The sequence below is a fragment of the Xiphophorus couchianus genome, chromosome 22, assembly GCF_001444195.1.
Source record: "Xiphophorus couchianus chromosome 22, X_couchianus-1.0, whole genome shotgun sequence".
Classification (NCBI taxonomy): Eukaryota; Metazoa; Chordata; class Actinopteri; order Cyprinodontiformes; family Poeciliidae; genus Xiphophorus; species Xiphophorus couchianus.
Genome location: NC_040249.1, coordinates 19,002,135 through 19,023,338, shown reverse-complemented (window position 1 = coordinate 19,023,338; position 21,204 = coordinate 19,002,135). Strand labels below are relative to the sequence as shown.

Sequence of the window (21,204 nt, the reverse complement as noted above, 5' to 3'; positions counted from 1 at the left end):
TGAACATGATATCAGGTAATTACAGTTATTTATGGAGTCGTATTTGAAATGCCTCGTCTGCAGCTGGATTCAGCCCTCATGAGAGCCGAGAGCCTGCCTGTTCTCTGTCTGGGATGACTGCGCGGTTCTCACGTAGTAGGGGTTAAATTACAAACTTGACAGCTACGGTGGAGAAATTCTTACATATATTGGGGCAAATTTACAGTTAAGGTACCGAGAGAAACCTCCATCCCTGTAAATACTCAATGCAGTGCATATAAAGGAAGCGTGAGCTCAGTCTCGCTTGGGAATATTACGGCGGTTTGAGGGAAAATATTTACAGCTGGTGTATTAATCTTTCGTGAGCAGTGGTCACTTTAGCTGACAGTTATCCAAAAGTCATTTTTTTGCTTGTGTTTGTGTTCGTATTGTTGTCAGGCATTTTAGCCACATTTTATGTGTACACTGCCTCCTACTGGGTGATCAGTGTTAGTTCACAAAAAAATGTCTTCAAACTTTAATAGTATCGAAGACCAAAAGTGCCACAATCATGTAAAAAAATATATTCATGTATGTCATAATTTTGGTTAAATGTAATAAATACAATAAAATGAACAAAATCATTGTTATTTATTTATGTTTTGTACTTACACAGTAAAATAATTAGATGTCAAAATCATGAATGAAATTTCTGATTCAGCCTATAAAATAGAATTTAACACGTCTTTGTCAAATAGACAGTGACTTTAGTATGCACAGGAAGTCATCTTCAGACCAATCTCCTTGTCAATGGATTGCACATTGACTTCAATATCTTAGGATTACATATTTTTAAAATGATGAGGTGTAGCAACACAGGATTATGAAATAATTTTTTATGCTGATAATTATATTTTTGAAAATGATCATAAATATTTTTTTCAATAACTTAAATATGTATTGAATGTTGGCACTTAAGACCCTTGATATTAAAGAGATACAATGACTTATACATAAATACGTTTATCTGGATAATCATATGTAATTATATATATGAAATATATGTAAATTATTAAAGCATAAGAATAATCAACCTATAAATAATCAATCAATAAATACCCTTTTATTTTGATCTAATTGACGTTTAATATATATATTGGTAAATTATGTTCCATTCAAAATTGTACACATTTAAATATATTTTTTAGAAATGTATTAATTTATGGAATTAGACATATTTTTATCCTTCATTGAGCTCACCTTTCAAAACAGAGTTCAGTTTTGTGCAGTGACTGTTGTCCGGTGCATCGGCGCCCCCTGGTGGTCACTATCAGAAGCGGTTGGCGAGGGAAGTGCCACCGTGTCCAAAGTGAGCCTACCTTTCCTCTGAGCCCTTAGACGCCTTGTTTACAGTAGCGGTGCCAGGCCTGTAAAGTTCCGAGGCCCAGAACGTGCTCCGAGTTTATTGCTTTCATTATATTCTTTCGTTTCAAGGGTCATTGTATGAAACCTCCAATCTGGAGCGAGGCGGCAACAACAGGAAGAAGATAGAGGAATTCTCTAGGTCTTCTCGGGAGAAACTGGTCCAGTCAAAGAACAAGATGTTCTCCAAATTTACGTCCATTCTCCAGCACGCCGTGGAAGCGGTGAGTTTTATTATAGCTGGACGTTTTTTCTGCATAGGTTTTCGTTTTGTGGCGTTAATTTGGGTTAAAGTCGGTGTTTTGTCAAAACGTCAGCATTAGGCTGTTAGCTAGCAAGCTAACAATTAGCATGATATTTGTTTTCCGCTTGTTTCTTTTCATTCGGTACCCTCAGCTGTGGTGTTTTTGTTTGTTTGGTTGATTTTTATCTTTTAAAAGAGTGACAAGTGTATACATTAATGCGAATTATTTCAAAAGCTACCTTTCAGCCCTTGACATGCTAAAAGCTAAGCTAACATCTTCGCTAGCTACGCTATTTCAAACAGTATGTCGAAATATTTGGACCGTGATGTTGCGCAAACATGCTATTAACCATTTCAAATTGACAGTCCGTGGCCTTTCTGCCTCAGTACTTTGCTAAAATTACACGTTAGATGTTTGCAAGTAGGGTACCTGATGAACAATAAGCACCAGCAGCAGGAAAACCTGTCTTTCTTCTCCTATTGTTTATAAAGCTAAGCAGTTGACTGGTTTCCTTGCCACCTAGAGGAGTGGTCCTCAAGATGTTTCCAGTTCCTGCTCCACAAAATAAAAATGTGACCTTGACTCATGTTTGGACATACCAGCATTTTTACAGAATCAGTTAAGAAGTGTCCCAATAAAAACACCAATAGCCACTAAATTAGCAGAAATGTTGGTTTAATTTATTATTCAGTCCTGTCTTTTTTTTTTTTTTTTTTTTACAACATTTTTAAATTGCATTTACTTTCTTGTCATTTGGGGGTAATTTCTGAAGAGGACCACTAGTCCTCCAGTTCCATTGTCCTGCAACTTTTGGATGCATCCCTGCTCCAACACACCTGAATCAAATGTTAATGACGAGGCCTTTATAAAACTTGCCAACATGTCAGAAGTTGCAGGACCATTTGGCTGATTTTTAAAAATATGAGAATAAAACGACTTTTTTGGGTGAGAAACATTAACAAAAAAGCCTGGTTGCTTACAGGAATAATGAGAAAGATAGAAAACAAATACGTAATTTATTGGACGTTTGTTTATGTTTATTAGCAATTGCAAAACCTGCAATAAGAAATAGAAAGCTGTTTTTGAGAGGCCATTGTAGCCATTCAACCCACAACATATACAAGTTCACTATTCATATTCAAGGTAATTTGCAGAAAAATAAATATTAAAATACTAAAAATAAAAAGTAATACATTTAAGGGAACATTTTAAAAGTAGTAACTTACATGGACACGATGAAATTTAACTGATATTTTTTTCCCTCTTGTTTTCCAGCTTGCTCCATCTCTACCCTTGCAAGAAGACTTTGTTTATCACTGGAAGGGCATTACACATTATTACATTGAAACTTCTGGTAAGACATGTTTGGAATCTGGTCATAGCTGAAGAAGAAATGATTATTTAGATTTATTTCTGCATTGTTAACACGTTAGTCTTTTGCAATGCTGAAAAGGCACCTTTTTCATAGCATGTTATTTTTATTTGAGTGACAGTGCTTTTTTAAAAATTGAGTCAGGCAGGATCATCCTGAAATAATCTTTTATTTTTTATATCAGTTTCTTTTTAGACATGATGAAAAAAAATGCTGCTGTTTCACATTGGTATTGATCTGTGTTTTTTTTTTCAGTCTAAAACTAGATATCATCAACACTCTTCTCAGGGTTGATAATACACTCAAATGAGCTAAATGGTAGGATTCAGATTTGCACATTCTTTGGAAGCCTGTTTGCATTGTGAGAGCACCTTCACTGTTTCAGAGAAAGCACAAAATGGAAAGTCGCTAACAGTCAAGTATTCTGAGAATGTCGAGCTTGCATTGCAGTAGCCTTTCACGATGCTTAGCTGTCTTCTTTTTCCCATGCTCATCTATAGAAGTAATATTATACGCTCATATTACACAAATGTCTGGCAGCTAAACCCCAACTTTTTAAAGTTTGAAACTTCTAATTAGAGTTGCACAATACATTAAATCCTTAAAGCATAAGCATGTGCAGGATCGCAGTTGCTATGATGCGTAACCGTGGCTACAATGTATTGTTTTTACAACTGGGAGCAGCTGATTAGCATCTCAAATATTACTTGAACTACGACCCTAAATTCCAGGGAGTTGAAAAGGAGGCCTCATGGCTGCAGAGCAGAGAGAAGGAGGAAGTTCAAACCGTCTCTTCCATCAATCATAATGGGCAAAAATCATATCCCTGGCAGGGTGGCAAAAGCAAATGAGAAGGATTAGCAGTACTTGCGCGCAAAGGTCTATAAAAAGAACAAACTGAACTAATGTAACAGAGCTACTTCAACCTGCTGCCACCATGAGCAATGTAATTCTATAAATTATTTCTTTTATATTTTGATTTGGTGTATTTTACCTTTTTATTTTTGCATTTTATGGTATTAATAAGGTGTTTAACATGTTTCTGTTAGATGACAAAGCCCCAGTCACAGACACCAACATCCCATCCCACCTGGAGCAGATGCTGGACATTCTGACCCAGGAGGAGGCAGAAAGGGAGTCTGGTGAGACGGGACCCTGCATGGAGTACCTCCTGCACCACAAGATCCTGGAGACCCTCTACACGTTAGGCAAAGCAGATGTAAGGAGGTCCTTCATTGTTCTAGACAATTAGGTTTTATTTAGTTGTTTACAGAGTAAAAACTGAGGTGGCTTTCATCAGATTGTTTCTAAACGTTTTGTTTCAGTGTCCTCCTGGAATGAAACAGCAAGTCCTTACCTTTTACACAAAGCTGCTCGCTCACATTCGTCAGCCGCTTCTGCCACACATCAACGTCCACCGACCTGTACAGGTGAGACGCTTCACCGTTTGTTTTTCCTTTCTGTGTGTGATGGCACGTTACTTATTTAGGACGTATCCCTCCGATCAATCTGTCAGAAACTGATCCGGCTGTGTGGTGAGGTTCTAGCTGCGCCTACAGAAAACGAGGAGATCCAGTTTCTTTGCATTGTCTGTGCCAAACTAAAACAGGACCCATACCTTGTCAACTTCTTCCTTGAGGTGGGTTCTTGTGAGAAGAAATGTAGAGCTTTTATAAAAGTTTTAAATGTCTTGGTCTCAGACTGTTTTTACATTTTAAATGTTTGCAGAACAAATCAAAGAGACCAGAGGTAAAGAGTTCTGCTGCAGCAGAAGGGGGAAAGGAAAGTGTTCTGGCTCCAGATACGGGCCAGTCTCAGGCAGATCATCCTGGAGAACCTCAGGCCGCAGCTGCTGCTGCCACCTCAAGCCCAGCTGCTAACAATAACAATACCAACAACTACAATCTGGTCACCTCGCTGCTTAACCTCACAAAGAGTCCAGTAAGTCAATTTCACATGAATAATTTTGCTCAATTTATTTATTTTTCTGCTTGATCGTCCAAAATTTCAACTTTCTGTTGATTTTCACCTTATGGAAAAACAACAACCACCTCTGGCCTGAAAGTTGTTAGCTATTTAGTGAGTTATTAAAAAAAATGAAGACAGAGGAATTTAAAATAAAACTGTATTTTGTGTTGGTTCAGGCTGTGAGAGAGAGTAAGACTTTCAACTGAAAGCAGGAAGGTTGAACAGAGTGAAGCAAAGTTACTCAGTTTTAGGGCTGAAACGATTAATTGTGAGGAATTATTGAAATGATTGTCGACTGATTTAGAAATTGATTGATCACTAACTGGAGTATGCAGACTACAAAAGGCAATTTGATGAAAGAATGATACAAAGCAGTAATTAAGTCAAAACTGTACAAAAACATTTTGCATTTAAAAAAAAAAACATTTGTCTCCAAATATTTCTTACCCAGAACTGCACAAGTAGCATAGTTTAGTTTTAACTTCACCTGGTTCAAATTCTATAATGACAAATCTCATATTAAACACCTTTTGTTGTCCAATTATTAATCAATCAATAGAAAAAATAACTAAAGGATCAACCTTACATAGTATTGATGTTAGTCAAGCAGAAAGTGTTGAGTTTACACACTATTGAACTATTTTTTGTGTCATTTGCTACAAATAGTTAAGTAAATACCAATGGAATGCTGTGTTGTAGCATTTTCTGCAATATAATAAATTTTCTGTTTACTTTCATCTTTTAGTATATTTATATTATATAAATACGAATTAAGTGGTTAAAAGAAACATCTGCCAATTTTGTTACCCAATCAAAAGTCAGAATAATCAACTACTTTTCTGTGTTATCATTTTGAGCTTTCAGCTCCATTAAAAAATGCTGGATTTGGAAACATAACTTGGATATTGCTAGCTATGCTAATCATACTAATTTTTAATATAAGATGCTAAAAATGGCTGCCTCTGGGGGAAAAAACTGCACTGCCGGATCAAACGTTTACAAATCCTGAAAAATCTGATCACGTTTATAATCAGGATTGTGTTTTGTTTTCTTTTTAGGATGGCCGGATAGTGGTGAAAGCATGCGAGGGATTGATGCTCCTCGTTAGTTTGCCTGAGCCAGCTGCTGCAAAGTGTTTAACAGAAAACACGGAGCTGTGTGAGCTTCTCACTGACAGGCTGGTCTCGTTTTATAAAGCTCTGCCGCCATCCATGGACCCCCTGGACATTGAGACTGTGGAGTCGGTCAACTGGGGGTAAATCGGAGTTTAACTCCATTGTCATTTTGTTGTCTTTAAATAACATTTTGTATGAAATTGTGTTTTGAATGGCCTTACAAGTCGTCTTTTTTTCCTCCTTTTTATCTGTTTCAGTCTAGATGTATACAACCTGAAAGAGGATGCTGCTGTCTTCACAGGGAAGAGAGCTCTGATATCATTCCTGTCGTGGCTCGATTATTGCGATCAGCTCATCAAGGAGGCGCAGAAGGTTTTTTTTTTTTTTTAACCAGCTCTGATTGTTGTGCTTTGATGTGTTGTATTGTAGTATAAATTGACAGAACTACTGATGTTCTCTCTGAAAAGCTTTGTTTCTTTGTTTTTCTGTCTTCCAGTCGGCCGCTGCAGTGATGGCGAAGGCTGTGAGAGAAAGATTCTTTGTGTCTGTGATGGAACCGCAGCTCATGCAGACGTAAGTGCTGCTCCTGATTCATCCATCAATCATCGCGTATTGACATTTCTAGACCGGAGTGAGTTGTGACTGCTCCAAAACAAGTTTTCTCTGCATGCTACCGCAGGTCTGAGGTGGGAATCCTGACCTCCACGGCGCTGCTGAACCGCATCATAAGGCAGGTGACGTCCGAAGCGCTGCTGCAGGAGATTGTTTACTTTCTGCTGGGAGAGGACAAGGAGGCAGAAACTCCGGCTACCATCGCTCAGAATCCACTCAGACACAGACTCATCGAGCACTGTGACCATCTGTCAGATGAGGTTGTTATCTATCATATTCATACCCCTTGAACTTCCTCACATTTTCGCACAAAACAACCACAAAATTCAGTGTTATTATGTGATTGAGCAACACAAAGTAGCACAGAACTGTGGACAGAAAAAGATTTTAATAAACTTTGGAAAAATGTGCCGTCCATTTGCATTCTGCCACATTGAGTCAACACCAGAACCACCATTTTGATGCATTTGCAGCTTGCAAGTTTTAATAGGAGTCTCTGCTATTTCTTGACACGAAGGCTAAAATGTTGCTTATTTCTCTTTGCAAAGAAAAACAAACAAAAAAACAGCTCAAGTTAAGATTGAATTGTGTAAATATCAGTTTTTGAAGTCTTGCTGCAGATTCTTAATTATAGTTCTATTTGGGATTTGATCTAAAACCCAATGGGTGCATATTCAGGATGGATGTCTCGCTAGATGGGGAACTTTCTTGCTATTTGATCTTGCATGTAGATTAATAAAATTAGATTACAATGCATGATGATGTTAGCGATCTCCAAAAACTAAAAGTGTTTTTGGATTGTTTGTTTCTACCCCACGTTCATGAGGGCATCAATAAAAACCTATATATTTGTAAAAATCGAATTAAATGCAGTTCATAAACCTGCACTACTTAATGCACCTGCTGTCCTGAAATAGCCTTTTCAAGAATCTGTAAGTTGTTAATTTTAACTATTTTGAGATTTTTTATGAGAGCAGTGTTTACGTGGCTTTACTGACTCTAACATACAATCCCAGACCAAATGTAATGAGTTTTAAATACTTTTAATGAGCACTTCTGTAGTTATCCCAATAACAAATCAGCTCAAGTCCAAATTGTCCTGTTGCTGGGAGAGGAACCTTAACCAGGGTCAAGTGTCTCAGGGTTTCTAACAGGATTGTTCTGTATTTAGCTTCATTCATCCTAGTATCAACTCTGACCTGGTTTCCTCTTCCTGCTAAAGAAAAGCATCCCCACAGCATGATACTCCCACCACCATGCTAAACATTGTGGAGTTTTTTTTGGGGGGGGGGGTTGCCACACATAATGTTTTTGCATGCAAATCAAAAAGTTGGACATAAACAAAAATATTAATGTCTCTTTCTTTCAGTAAATACTTTAAACTTTCCTTGTGGTTTTGGAGCTGCAAGTGGCTCTTTGGACTTTCCACAAATTAATAACAAATGCATGTTTTTAACTGTTTTCCAAGTTTTTTTCTGCAATATTTGCACTAAATACAGAAAGTATGACACTATAAAAGTACCAGAAATGTTTTAAATCTCTTTTCCTTGTCATTAGGTTGAAATCTATGTGCGTTTAAATGTATATTTTTATATATCTTCATTTTAAATCCTAAAAAATAGAAGTAAAATGCTGGTTCTTTAAAAATGACTAGACATTTCCTAAATTACACATTTATCTAAAAAGTTGCCTTTTTTCAAAAAGCCATGACATTTGCAGCTCCAAACAAATTTTATTTGGCTGCTCTGAGAGCCAAATAACTCTTTAAGGCCACATTTCTTTTTCTATCATAGGCAAGAATGTATTATTTTGCATCCATTCAACAAGTATGTCTTGGTTTATCACATACATTTTTAATTGGAAATCTCTTTTCTTTCTTTTTCTTTTACATTGTATAATTTTCTTGTTCACTGAAACTCTTTAAAAGTTATCTAATGAGCAACTAAAAGCTGAGAAATACTAATTAGAGCATGACAGAAGTTCTCAGAGCACAAAAGAAAGATGAATCATTTTTGTGTTGTTAAAGCAACAGCCGCCTACTTCCCTGTCAAGTAAAACGAATCTTTCTCGTCTTCAGATCAGCATCATGACGCTGCGGTTGTTCGAGCAGCTGATCCAGAAGCCCAACCAGCACATCCTGCACAGTTTGGTGCTGCGCAACCTGGAGGAGAGGAACTACCTGGAGAACAAACCGCAGGAGGAGCGGGAGGAGCGAGAGCCCCTGGAGAACGGGCAGCCCCACGACGCTGTGTAAGGACCTGCTGTCGTCCTGTGGCTTCTGCCTGAACAAAAAACACTGCAAATAAAAATAATGCATTCTGTGTTGCAAATGAGCTGGAGATTCTTCTGTTCAGTTTGGTTTTATTTGCTGTTCCTCTGGTGCTGAGATTAAGTAGCGATCGTTGTGATGTAGAGGATTATTAGCATAATTGAAAGTTGTGGATAAAAATGAAATCCAGTGAACATTAATTAGCTTCTGTACTTTTGTTTGGTTAATGTGATCTAATGAAACCATTAAGACACACGCCTGCCCCAGCTTTCTGGTTTTCCTCATCCAGCTGCTTCATAAGCTGCAGAAATACTGATTTTATTCAGCTGTTTACATAACAGCTATCGATATGAGTCAGATTTTTTTAACATTTCTGAACAAGTTCTGGTAACCAATGTGAAGCAATGACAAAAAGAAAAGATTTTTAACATAGATCTGTCTAAAAATAACAAGACAAAACTTGATAATGAGAACAAATCTCCGTCTGCAGGGACCTGGAGGAGGATCCGCTGTTTGGAGACGACCTTTCCCCGGACAGCAGGCTGTCTGGCTCTGACTGGCTCGGCTCCTCCCCCCAACACAGTCCCGATCACTCAAAGTCTGACGGGAAAACCGAGGTCCACAAGATCGTCAATAGGTGCTGGATCTGTTCCTGCTGCAGGGCTGGATGAAGTGTTTTATCTGTTCTAACTAGTTTGTTTCCTGCAGCTTCCTGTGTTTGGTGCCTGATGAGGCCAAGTCGTCGTATCACGTCGAAGGCACTGGCTACGACACCTACCTCAGAGACGCTCACAGACAGGTCAGCTCCACTCCTCTAACCAAGAAAGTCTTCTGCTTTTGTCTTCTTCCTTTAAAGGGTTTTATTTTCGCCTCAGTTCAGGGACTTCTGTGGCGTCTGCCAGCGGTGGGACTGGAGGGGAAGTCCGAAACCTCTGGAGAAATGTAACTTGGACATGCCGTTCTTTGAAGGTCACTTCCTAAAGGTTCTGTTTGACAGAATGGGTCGCATCCTTGATCAAGTGAGTTTGATTTAATATAATGTCAAATCTTGAAGGAGTATTGACTATTGACTTAAATTGATTCTGTTTTTGATTAACTTGGCTTAAAGTTTTTGTTAACTCCTAATGGTTAACTTCTTTAACTATTAGGAGAATCACAAGTTAAAGGATAACATTTAGTTTTATGACAGTATTTGGGCCAGACTAAGGATTTTGTTTCTTGAAATTACAAAAATAAAGTTGTAAGAAAATGAGAATAAATTATTTTATGAGAACTACTCGGAAAAGCTGCATTAACATGCGTAATGCTCATTTTGTGAAGTTATACTTCAGTACTGGTTTTATAAATAAGAAATTGTGATCTTTGAATACATCAGCATCAAATCATCAATAATTAAATCATTTTATTTCAAAGAAAGAACCTCATGGACATAGTGAGTTCAAACTTGATAACTATGGAAGTTTTGCTGTCATTAAAAAACTTTTTTTCTCATCAGTTTGAGAAATTATGCTAATCTTATTTTTTCTTGTCATTTAAAAACAAAACTCTTATTGTCTGGCCCTAATATTCTAGTTTCATGTTTGTTTTGACCTTTAAATGAAACTTTGAGAATTAATCACTTATTTCCTGCTTTGTCCTGTTTCCCTGCAGCCTTATGACGTCAACCTGCAGGTGACTGCCGTGCTCTCCAAGCTGTCCTTGCTGCCCCACCCTCACCTTCATGAATACTTGCTGGACCCTTACATCAGCCTGGCCCCCGGCTGCAGGTCGCTGTTCTCCGTCATTGTCAGGGTGAGACGTCCTCGTGAGATGCCACAACCAAGACAAAGAATGTTTCTATTACTAAAGTTTACAGACTGCAGTTGATTTAATATTGGTTATTTTTTATTTTGTGGCAACTGCCTTGAAATTATCAGAAGCTTCATTAGTTTGATAACTGTGTGAAATTTGCCACATGTTTGTTCCCAGAACTACAGTTCCTACGTGGAGAATGAATTCTGGGAATTTGCTCAGCGCTTTTTTTTTTTTTTTTAAATCACAGCTTACGTATTTACAGACTATTTGAAGCAGCTGCTTTATGCTATAGATTTTTTCCCTCCTGCTCCACTTTTAACGTCTTTAATTGGGATTGTATGTGATAAAATTGTGTATAATGAACAAGATTTGTTTAATCTTGTGATACACCCCTTAAAGAAATCAAGTGGAACCACTAACCCTTATGAGTCACTTAATACTTAAATAGTAAAAAAAACATCATAACAAACACACCAGTCCCCCTTTGATGCAAGGTGGAAGCAGCATCATGCTGTGAGATATTTTGATTTGCTTTGTTGCTATAACGTGACAAAATGTTCAAAACTTTATGAGAGAGTGTTCAAAGTGAGGCCCAGGGGCCATTCTCAGCCTGTGGAATGATTTTGTGCCCCCCCTCCTCTCCTACAACTATTCAAGCCTAAACTAAATAAATTAGGAGAAAATCGCAACTTTTAAATTAAAGTCTACTTACAAACAATAAATTTGTTGTAAAGAGATGAGCGTTTTTTTCTGGTAACGAACTGCTACAAAGTATAAATCCGATTTTTACTTTTGTGTTGAATATCTGTTTTATAATATATTCACCACCGATCACATTTAATCTTTGACCTAAGCGCTAATATACACTCTAGTGCCTTTAATTGCTGTGTTAAAACTTAGCTAAATACAGCAAGTGTCTTCAAAAGAAGACTGACCTAGATTCTGTTTTTTGTTGCTGAGAACAAACAAAATATTCTTTCTGTTTTCTTCAATCAAGCCCAAAATAAGTAAACTGGATTGCTTTCATTTAGCCTTTACTTGCACTAGGAAAGTGTGCAAAAACTATTTGAAGTTTGAAGTTACAAAAACAATTTATTATTAAAATATTCATGCTTACTTTGTTGTTGAATAGGTTAAAAAATTGCAACGTTTTTGGTTATTTTTTAAAGATTATATTGTTTACATTTGAGCTGACAGTTTTGGCCTATGTGACAGAAAGTTTGGACACCCTGTTCCAGAAAGAGAAATGACAAGGACTCTTGTCAGAAACAGAGAAATCCTAAAACGGCGAAAATACCACGCTATACCATGAGGAAGTTTTACTCATATCTTCTTCAGAGGTTTTGTGTTGTTTCATTCAGTGGTTGTTGGTGTAGCGCCACCACAGGCTAGGAGGGGAACAGCTTTTTCAAAGGGTTTGTTTTGTTTGACACAGTACTGTGTGAAAGCAAACCGCACCAGGTGAAAATGTAACAAGTCAGGTGTGAAAACTCCCTGTGTCCTCAGGTGGTTGGAGATTTAATGCTGAGGATTCACCGCATCCCAGACTTCACCCCCAAACTGCTGCTTGTGAGGAAGAGACTACTGGGCTTGGAGCCAGAGGGAGTCACGTATGTACTTACTGACGGCATCAGCCGCTTTTCCTTTGAGCTGACCTCTGAAACGCCCTCTCTGTCCCTCTTTCTGTCCTCACAGCGTGGACCACAGTACGCTGCTGGAAGGTGTCATTGTGCTTGAGGAGTTCTGCAAAGAGCTGGCAGCCATCGCCTTCGTCAAGTATCACGCAGCGGCTTCGTCCTCGCCGTAACCGTCCTGCTGCTCCACCATCTGCCTCTTCCAGGCAGACGGGTCAGGACGAGCCGGGGCCTTCCGCGGGCGCCGGCGACAAAGGGTTGGCAGAAAATTACCACTAACTGGTTTCACCTGCAAGACTGTTAGGAGCCCAGGTGGACGGGCTTCATCATCCCCCTTCCTCTGACCTCTGAGCAAGTCGGAGCGCAGACACTGCCCAGCCAGAGGACGAGACAGAGGACAGGGATGTTGATGGAGGTGCACAGACATGTTCACTGGACTCTTGTTTTGGTTGTTTTGTTTTTTGTTTTTCCAACTTGTGCAGTTTCTCACTGCCCTTCTCTCCTCTATCTTCTACCTTTGGAATGAGTGTGGAGTTTTAATATAGAGGAGTAAATGTGTTTATTTATGTTACATTGCCTTAGTGTGGAGTCACACCTTTCATTTACAGCGAAGTGTTTCTCTGTGGAACATTTTGTTTTTAATCCCCCTTGTGTTGTCTGTTTGGAGAGAGAGAGGTTCCTGCACAATCTGGAAATTTTTCCAGGATCAGAAAACTACAGAAAAACAAACTAATTGTATGGACATACTTTATTCTTCATCCAGTTGTCTAAATTTTCATTTTCTATATTTTTTTTCTTTCCTTCTGTCTTTATGTTATTTTATTTCCTTTCTTCTGTCCCTCTTGTCATTTCTTCCTTTCATCTTTGAACATTAAGACTGGAATTCTCTGGATTTTGAGTTTAGGATTTTTCAGTATAAGAAAAAAAACAAGAACATGGAAACAAAATTCCTTCCTTCCTGTATCTTTTCTCTTTCCATGCCGTACCTTTAAGCCTGGCTGATGTCCTTCCTTTCTTTCTTGTCCTTTCTTCTTTCCCTCACCCTATGTATTCTCTTTGTCTCCTTCATTTCTTGGCATTTCTATGCTCCTTCTCTTTTGACATTCTTTCTTTTCTTCTTTTGTCCCTGAAAAACGTTGCCTGGAAAAGTCTGGATTTTGAGTTCTGTGTTTTCCAGAATCATAAAATTATGTAAAAACAAAAGTGAATAATATGGAGACATATTTATATTCTTTTCCTATCCAATTGTCTAAATTTCTTCCTTTATTTCTGAGAAACACCATGGTGTCCTCCTCCTTCCCTCTTCTGTCTTTCCCCTCTTTTGTCCTTCCTATGTTTCCTTAATTTTCTTTCTTATAAAGGAGTCTGGAAAAGTCTTACATTTTTCTGAATATTGTGCAGGAACCAAGAGAAAAGTTGTAGAGGGGAAAATCCCCTCACCATCAGCCCTTACACATATCTGTAGTTACATCCATAGTGACGTACTGCACTCATTTTAAATGCCAAGTCATCTTATTTATTTCTTGATTTGCTTTCATGTTGCCTTTTTTATTATCTAATGTTTTGTTGAAATTAAGAGACTGTTTAATGACCGACTGCAGAGACTTTAATTTGTTTTGGTGTCTTTCCTGGGTTTGGCTTTAAGTACTTCACCACCCAAAGATGTGACCCTCCATCACGTCGTGTTGAGCAAAAACTGGGAATTTGCAGAAAATGAGGATTTGCACACGGACCTTACCTCGCTGCACTGGTTACATCACTGAAGATTAGGACGAGGCGTCAGGAACTCACCGGAGTTTGGAGTGTTCATTGTTTTACTCATCAGTGTTCATATGTAGTCATTTCTTTAGAGAGTAGGCATGGGCTGCTTTGAGATTCTCATTGTGTGGTTACATCAAGTGAAGATTTCTCTCATTTACTCAAAAAACACCAATATTATAACAGTTAAAAAAAATTATTATGTTGACTTTGATACACAGATAAAATGAATATTCAACTCTTAAACTTAGTTGGTTTCTAGTTCTCATTCAGGAAATAACTTTTTTGTTTGACTGGTCATGAAAAGTTAGAAATTGGAAAAAAAATATTTTAATTTCCAGGTTGTTAAACGTTTCAAATCCCCAAAATGATCTGGTGCCAGCAGATTACCTCCTCAGAAGTTCGCACCCATTTTGTACACAGTTATTATAGCGTCAGCTGTTTCTCCATACAACTTTTGAGTTCAGCTTTTTTTATCATGACTATCTTGGAAACCTTCAGTGTCTGCATGCACATGTAGTTGGACAGATGCTGATTAGGAAAAGAAGCAGATGGCTGTCCATCCTCATCTTTGTTTCCTCCTTATCTACAGACTTTGGTTTTTAACACTTTGGATGTAAAATTTTGTAGAATCTTATTTATGCAACAAAAAAAAATTCAGAAAGAAATCTGATTTTTTTTTTAATACAGAAAAGCAGAAAATCTAAAATTGGGATCATAACAAACATTAGCCTTGAAACATTGTCTTAATATGAGTAACAAATATTTAGTTTACACGAGACCATATTTTCTTACTACCAGAAATATTTCTAAACAGCCAAATTTTTCACTTAAAGTTGCAAAGTGTAGCAACCTCCTTTTCATTCAGCTGACTTGCAGTGTGCAGCACTTTTTAAAGTGACTATACTTTATTAAGTGCAGAATATGACGGTTGTCAAAAACAGTTGGTCATAAAAGCTGATTTTGTCATCCTTGTAGAAAAGTGTAGCAGTCTTTATTCAGCCAACTGACCGGCAGTGTGCAGTAGTTTTAAAACTTCTTGTCTCTCAGTAAGAATCCAGGGATGTTGCTTTAGTTTTCTCACCATAACAAATACTACAGAACGGATGATTTTGACTTCCTAGTTACAAGGCATATCAACCTTCTGTCAGCCAGCTGAAAGGCAGTGTGCAGCAGTTAAAGAAGATGCTTCTTTTAGTTTTCACAACATAAAATAGCTGTAGATGTTGACTGTAAACATTTCCAAACGGCAGAATGGGCAACTGGATTTTTGGTTTTGTCTCGATGTTTTGCCTCTCAGATGAGTCGAGGCTGCAGTGCAGGCGTTAGAAAGATGAAACCTGCAGTTGGCTTTTCATGTTTTACATCGATGGCTTCTTTCACACAAATAGCAAACCGTCTATTTCCTGTCCAAAATGTCCACATTACTGTCTGAAGAAGCCTCTTGGTTGACAGGAAACATTCAAGATAAAAAGAGATGTGAAGTTGCCTTCCTGTCCCAGAATCTACACCAACATGTAGTTGGAGGTAAATTCTCTAGGAAATTTTCTTTCAGCCAGCTGACTGGTCATGTGCAGAAACAAGTGGGGGAGGGGTAACTCTCTCTCTGGTGTCTCTTCTGAAGGAGTTGGATCAGTTTGGGGGAAAACGGCTCATGCCTTTGTGGAGAAACATATCTTCTCTTATTCAAGTCATCATGATCTGAACTTTCTCACTTTTAGGGATGAACATTTGAGTCTGAGAGGAACCTGTCTCATTTTTCCTTTTTTTTGTTGTTCTAATTATGCCGGACAAAAGAAGAAGAAAAAAACTGACTTATAAAGAGTTTTGTCCTAAACCCTTCCCAGTACAGCATACGGAGACGTCCTTCACAAGTTGTCATGACATCCTGTGAGGTGTTGCAGTGTTACTCGTTCATCCTAGAGATGATGCACCGGTGGTGTTGGAACGGGTTGTGTTGCCTTTATGTCTGGAGGGTGTCTTTAATTTATAATCCTGCTCATAGAAAAGTTTCTAAATGTGCTTTTTGTTTTAATTTGATCCCAAAAGGGATCAATTCTGTTTGGTATTTTCTTTGCTGAGAAGAAATGACAGTGTTATTGATTGAAGCCATGAGTATCTGCTCCTTTTGTTTTTATTTCCTTCTCCAAATTCATCACTCTTGCACCTAAGCTACATTATGCAAACTGCTTGCATGGATTCAGATTTGCACATTGTTGTAATTCTTGTTTTGTATGTTTTACTTTTCTTCTTCTTCATGAACCAAAACACCAAGAAAAAAAGAAGTTTTGGATGTTCCAGGAGTAACATTTCTATTGTTTTTTCCTTTTGTTATTTTAACTGTCATGCACATTTTTTAAATCGACTGTTTTGCAACTTCTGGTGTACAGTTGTATATTGTATGTGTACAATAGCGTTATACTACCTGGTGAAAATGCATGCTTGAAGCAATTATTTTTCTTTGTGCAGAGAGAGAAAAGGGCCAGTGGAGCTGAGCTTGTTCTCAGCTGTCAGCACTTTGGTCTGGAAAGACACTGACAGGAAGAGAAGATGCCTTACTGTGGATACTTCGATTATCCTACAAGTGCATCTCAATAAATTAGGATATCATTCAAGATCAAAAGTTAATTGGAAAGAAAAAGTGTGGCTGGGTAAGTGATGTGACTCCAACTTCAGAGTTGCCTTTATAAATCTTTTCAAGATTGCATGTACCTTGGTTGGTTGTGAATCTTTTGCCACACTTTGTCCCTCCACTAAACTTTCCATGAATATGTTTTGATACAGCACTTCAAAACAGCCAGCTTCCATAACACTCCTTGTGGATGTAATTAGTGACTGTCTACTGGACAAGTGTCTGTCAGCATTTTCCCCCTGCTGGTAGTGGCAATAACAAGTCTTGGTTTTAATTATTAAAAACCTTTTACTGAATTCTTTGGAAGAGTGATAAATCTACTGAAAACATTTTCTGAAATGTTTTTATTCCTTTGCTTTTTGCTTAAGAATTTTTCTACCACATATTTTCCTTCCACTTAACATTTGCCATAAAATAAATGTTTTGAGTTTATTTCTATTGCACTCTGCCCACCTGCTTTTTCTTAGATAAAAATGACCTTTTGTAGCTTTAAGATTTCTACACTTTTCCTTCCAAACTTCTAAGTTACAGATTTTTTAAATTATAGATTTCTTCATTAAAATTAGTTTTTACTTTTAACATTTCTTCCACATTTTTTCTTTAATATTTAACATTTTCTGGAGAAAAAAAATCAGGTTTTGAATTGTCAAATATATATTCTAAATTTACTGAGATGCCCCTGTAGGTTTTGCTGTTGTAGGCTCTTTTCTTAATGTGTGACGATGTACAGGACACCAATCACTGCATCATGTCTTGTTTTTATCACACCAGTCATTTTACACCTTAACATGGTTTTTCCTACTAATTGCTGTAGAACAGGAAGTTCATTTAGTCATCATTTAACTGATGGTTATACTTTTTATTAGGGTACGTTCAAAATCAGCATGATTTTGTTTAACATTCTTTGTCCTGATAAAAAAAAAAAATTGCGTCTCCACAGATGTGATCATTTTTCCAACAGTTTGCATTTCATCTTTTTATTACAAAATGTCTGTACAATACAACAAAACTACACAATCATTTCTTTCAACGACGAGGTGAAAAACACAAACTCTGTTCAATCTTAAAAAAAAAAAAAAAAAATTAAACATTTCCTAATGAGTACCAGAGTGAATGTCTGTAACTTGACGCTAACAGACTGCAGGATGGCATCATGATCGACAGTCAGGTTTTCTTTGTCATGTTCTGTCATCCCACCAGTTCTGGAGAAATGAGTCAACAATAAGCAATCCCCCTTGCAGGGTGAAGCAGAAAACAGGGCGGCAGGTCCAAAAGCCGTGTGAGAGAAATATCCTACAGCCTTGCATTACTTTGCTTTCAAAATATGCCTTTGCATCATAGGCACTATGGCGCAAAAAGAGGACGCAAGTCTAGACTTGCAACTCAGACTCAGTAATAACATTTTAAAGCACCTCAGGACACAATCCCTAACAATCACATCCTTGTTCTCGCAGAAAACCGTTCTCTTTTCTGCCAGCTTTAAACTTTACCCACAGATGGATCAAGGCAACTAGAGTAGCATCTGGAAATGGATCTACTTGGTCTGAATTAGTTGTATTTTTACAGCATCCCTGGTAAGGATCAGTATAAAGCCTTAAAAGAAACTCGTCTTCCATCGCAGTGTCACTGAAAAATGTAAACAAATTCATATAAGTAGTTAGGAGGGAAATATTTAACAAAATTAATTACCAGCATCCCAATACAATACATGATACAGGGTAGTTTTTAGCTTAATTTGGGAATTTTCATTTGTTTGCTATATTCTTGGGAGTATAAATATGTTGCGACACTGAAAGGCAAAACATAACTTTAAACTAAGTGAAGAAAAATAGGTCCAAGTGTTTTTATTTGGATCTCTACACTCAGAGGAATAATAATTAAAAAAAATGTAATACAATTAAAAATGATACAAGCAAGGCTTTATCTAGTTTAACCAAAAAGCCAATTTCTCCTCATAATATCTGGCATTATGTTTGAAAAACTCAACATTTTAATTATAATCTCGTGGGTGGTACTCAAACTGGGTGATTATTGGGTTTTTCTGCATAATTATGATCTAAATCTTAAGGCCAACATGTATTTTTCGAATAATTTTAAGGCTTTTTACTCATTTTACCAAGGATATACGTCAGTTCATGAACATTAAACTAAAAGTTTGATAGGAAATATTTCAATCCGATTGTCACGCCTAACAGAGGGTACAGTACTGAAATCTTCTCTAAAGTAAAGAATACAACAGCAGTAAATTATAAAAGGGTTATACTTTCACTGACAAAGTTACATGATCTGGAAATTCCTTCAAAACAAAAAAAACAGCATAAACAAAAACAAAAGCACAGAAAGCTGTAGATAGCTTTCTTTCTCCATCTTGTAGTGAACAATGGTGCATTAATTTTCACATCCATGTAAATAACTCAACTTCTACATACAAAACCCACTATGTAAAAAAAAAACTGTTACATGCCGTTGCACAAACTGAACCGACCAAAAAATACAACTGTTCATTTGTTTTAAAAACTATTTACATTTCCAAATGTTGTTTTTTTTTTTTTTAACGTTTTGTTTTAAGCCAGAATGCAAGTCTCTCTCCTCCCTCTCCCAACCCCCGTTTTACAAAACCCCAGATGTGTGTACGCACACACACACAGGCACACGCTTGTGCACGGATGGCTCACACAGGAACATTCAGACAAACAAATGTCTCTTTGGCTGGTGTGAAGCTGGTGGCACCTTGCAGTCCGTGTGTGTAATTACATTTTGTCAAAAGGAAACAAAGCTCACGCTAAAAATAACACCATCTAACAGCATAGAAAATAGGCTCCAATTATAATATAGTGATATATCTCCTATGTATTTGCAAATATATATATATATATATTTATATACCAAAAACATACTTCATATTGTTTAAGGGCCTGCCACACATATGCCCTTCATTGTGTTTATAGATATGTACTGATAAATCACATTCAGAAGAGTGATGGTAAATTTCAAAGGAAGGCATCAATAAATAGAGATGTGTGTGTGTGTGTGTGTGTGTAGGGGTGTGTATGTGTGTGTGTCTGCCATGTTAAACAGCTCCTGCCGTCCGTCAGTCGCCCTTTGTGCTCTGTGTCGTGTCCAGATTGACCACCTGGAGCTCCGTCAGGTTACTGCTGCTGCTGCCGCTCGACTGCTGGCCAATCACCATCTGCGGAAAAATTAATTAATAAAAGTTTTTAAAAACGCTAGCGTGCCAGGAGAGAGGGGTGACTACAGACAGCCAATCACAGGTCATCACAGCAGCCAGAGCAAATGGAGATCCTGCAGCTAATCCACAGAAAGCCGTTTGCCCTGGATAAACACTCAAGATGACGCCATAAAACACATTAGCTTAATGTTTGCCACTTCATTTCAATCATTTTATCCATGCACTGCTACTGTGGCGCTACAGGCGCAGCTCAGTAAACTGGAATAACTTCAAAAAGTTCATTTATTTTAGTAATTCTATTAGATATATTAATATATTATATTAAACTCATTTTAATGATGAAAGTGTAATAATGCAAGTATCAAAAATAAGAACTAAAAAAATTCTGTTTATCTGAAAATTTTATTAAATATGATTATGAAAAAGGACTACACAAGTTTTCCTTCCAGTAAACTTTCATAGAAAATGCATCAGAGATTAATTTTTTTTTAAGTTAGAGGAAATGGGTATAATTGAAAAATATTACTGTAGTATTAATAAAATAAATGCACTGAATGAAGATTACAGCTGTGTTTTTCTCTGTGATGTAAAGCAAGAAAAGAAAAACTCAACTGAAAAGCTCATCTTATATATTGATGTATTCCACACAGCGTGACATAATAGAAGTGTGTATTTCAAGTAATTGACCGTTAGAGGTAATGAAAACCCAAAATTAAGTTTCTAAAATTTATTTTCTAATATTTTTCTGTTCTCATTACATAAGAACTATTTTTTTAAAAATTTATTTTAAATACAGAAATCGTATCCTGACATTTTTTTACTGTATTTCTTCCTTCCACTGAACTTTCTATTAATATTAATGCTCAGATTTAAAAAATAGATAAAACGTCCAATGTATTTTTTGAAATCAGAGAATATTAGATATTTTTCACTCTTTAAAGAGTCTATAGGTTAGAATGAGTTTGTAGGTTAGAATGAGTCTCGAAATTTTGTATAATTTGTAATCAATTGCCATATTTTCTGTAACTTTTTTAATCTGCTCTTGTACAAATTAAATAACTTCTGTTAAATATTTTAGTCTTGATGACGCCAATACATATAGATACATTAGTAGTCTGTCACAGTGGTGCCCAACATTTTTATTACTGCGGATCGGTCAAGACTTGGCAATCTTGCTGCGGACCCAGCGGCGCGGGGTCGGGAGAAGGAACCGTCAGATAATACTTCTGCATGCT

The 21,204-nt window shown here is 37.1% G+C and overlaps 2 protein-coding genes across 6 annotated transcripts in view; one reads left to right on the top strand and one right to left on the bottom strand.

Moving 5' to 3' along the window:
• The first annotated feature begins 1,286 nt into the window (after positions 1 to 1,286).
• On the top strand, positions 1,287 to 17,075 carry fhip2a (FHF complex subunit HOOK interacting protein 2). Its single transcript, XM_028007292.1, has 17 exons — positions 1,287 to 1,604; positions 2,901 to 2,979; positions 4,047 to 4,216; positions 4,323 to 4,427; positions 4,514 to 4,636; positions 4,726 to 4,938; positions 6,024 to 6,220; positions 6,338 to 6,452; positions 6,577 to 6,653; positions 6,760 to 6,952; positions 8,770 to 8,942; positions 9,452 to 9,598; positions 9,670 to 9,760; positions 9,837 to 9,980; positions 10,612 to 10,752; positions 12,262 to 12,365; positions 12,451 to 17,075. The coding sequence occupies exons 1-17, from the start codon at positions 1,560 to 1,562 to the stop codon at positions 12,560 to 12,562; spliced, it is 2,229 nt and encodes a 742-aa protein (XP_027863093.1). The 5' UTR covers positions 1,287 to 1,559; the 3' UTR covers positions 12,563 to 17,075.
• srfb (serum response factor b) overlaps positions 16,293 to 21,204 on the bottom strand; it is a 34,221-nt gene continuing 29,309 nt past the window's right edge. For all 5 annotated transcript variants that reach the window (XM_028007295.1, XM_028007293.1, XM_028007294.1 and 2 more), the window contains one exon: positions 16,293 to 19,969. In XM_028007295.1, coding sequence (XP_027863096.1) covers positions 19,929 to 19,969 — 41 coding nt within the window. In that variant the 3' untranslated portion in view covers positions 16,293 to 19,928. The remainder of the gene's footprint in view (positions 19,970 to 21,204) is intronic.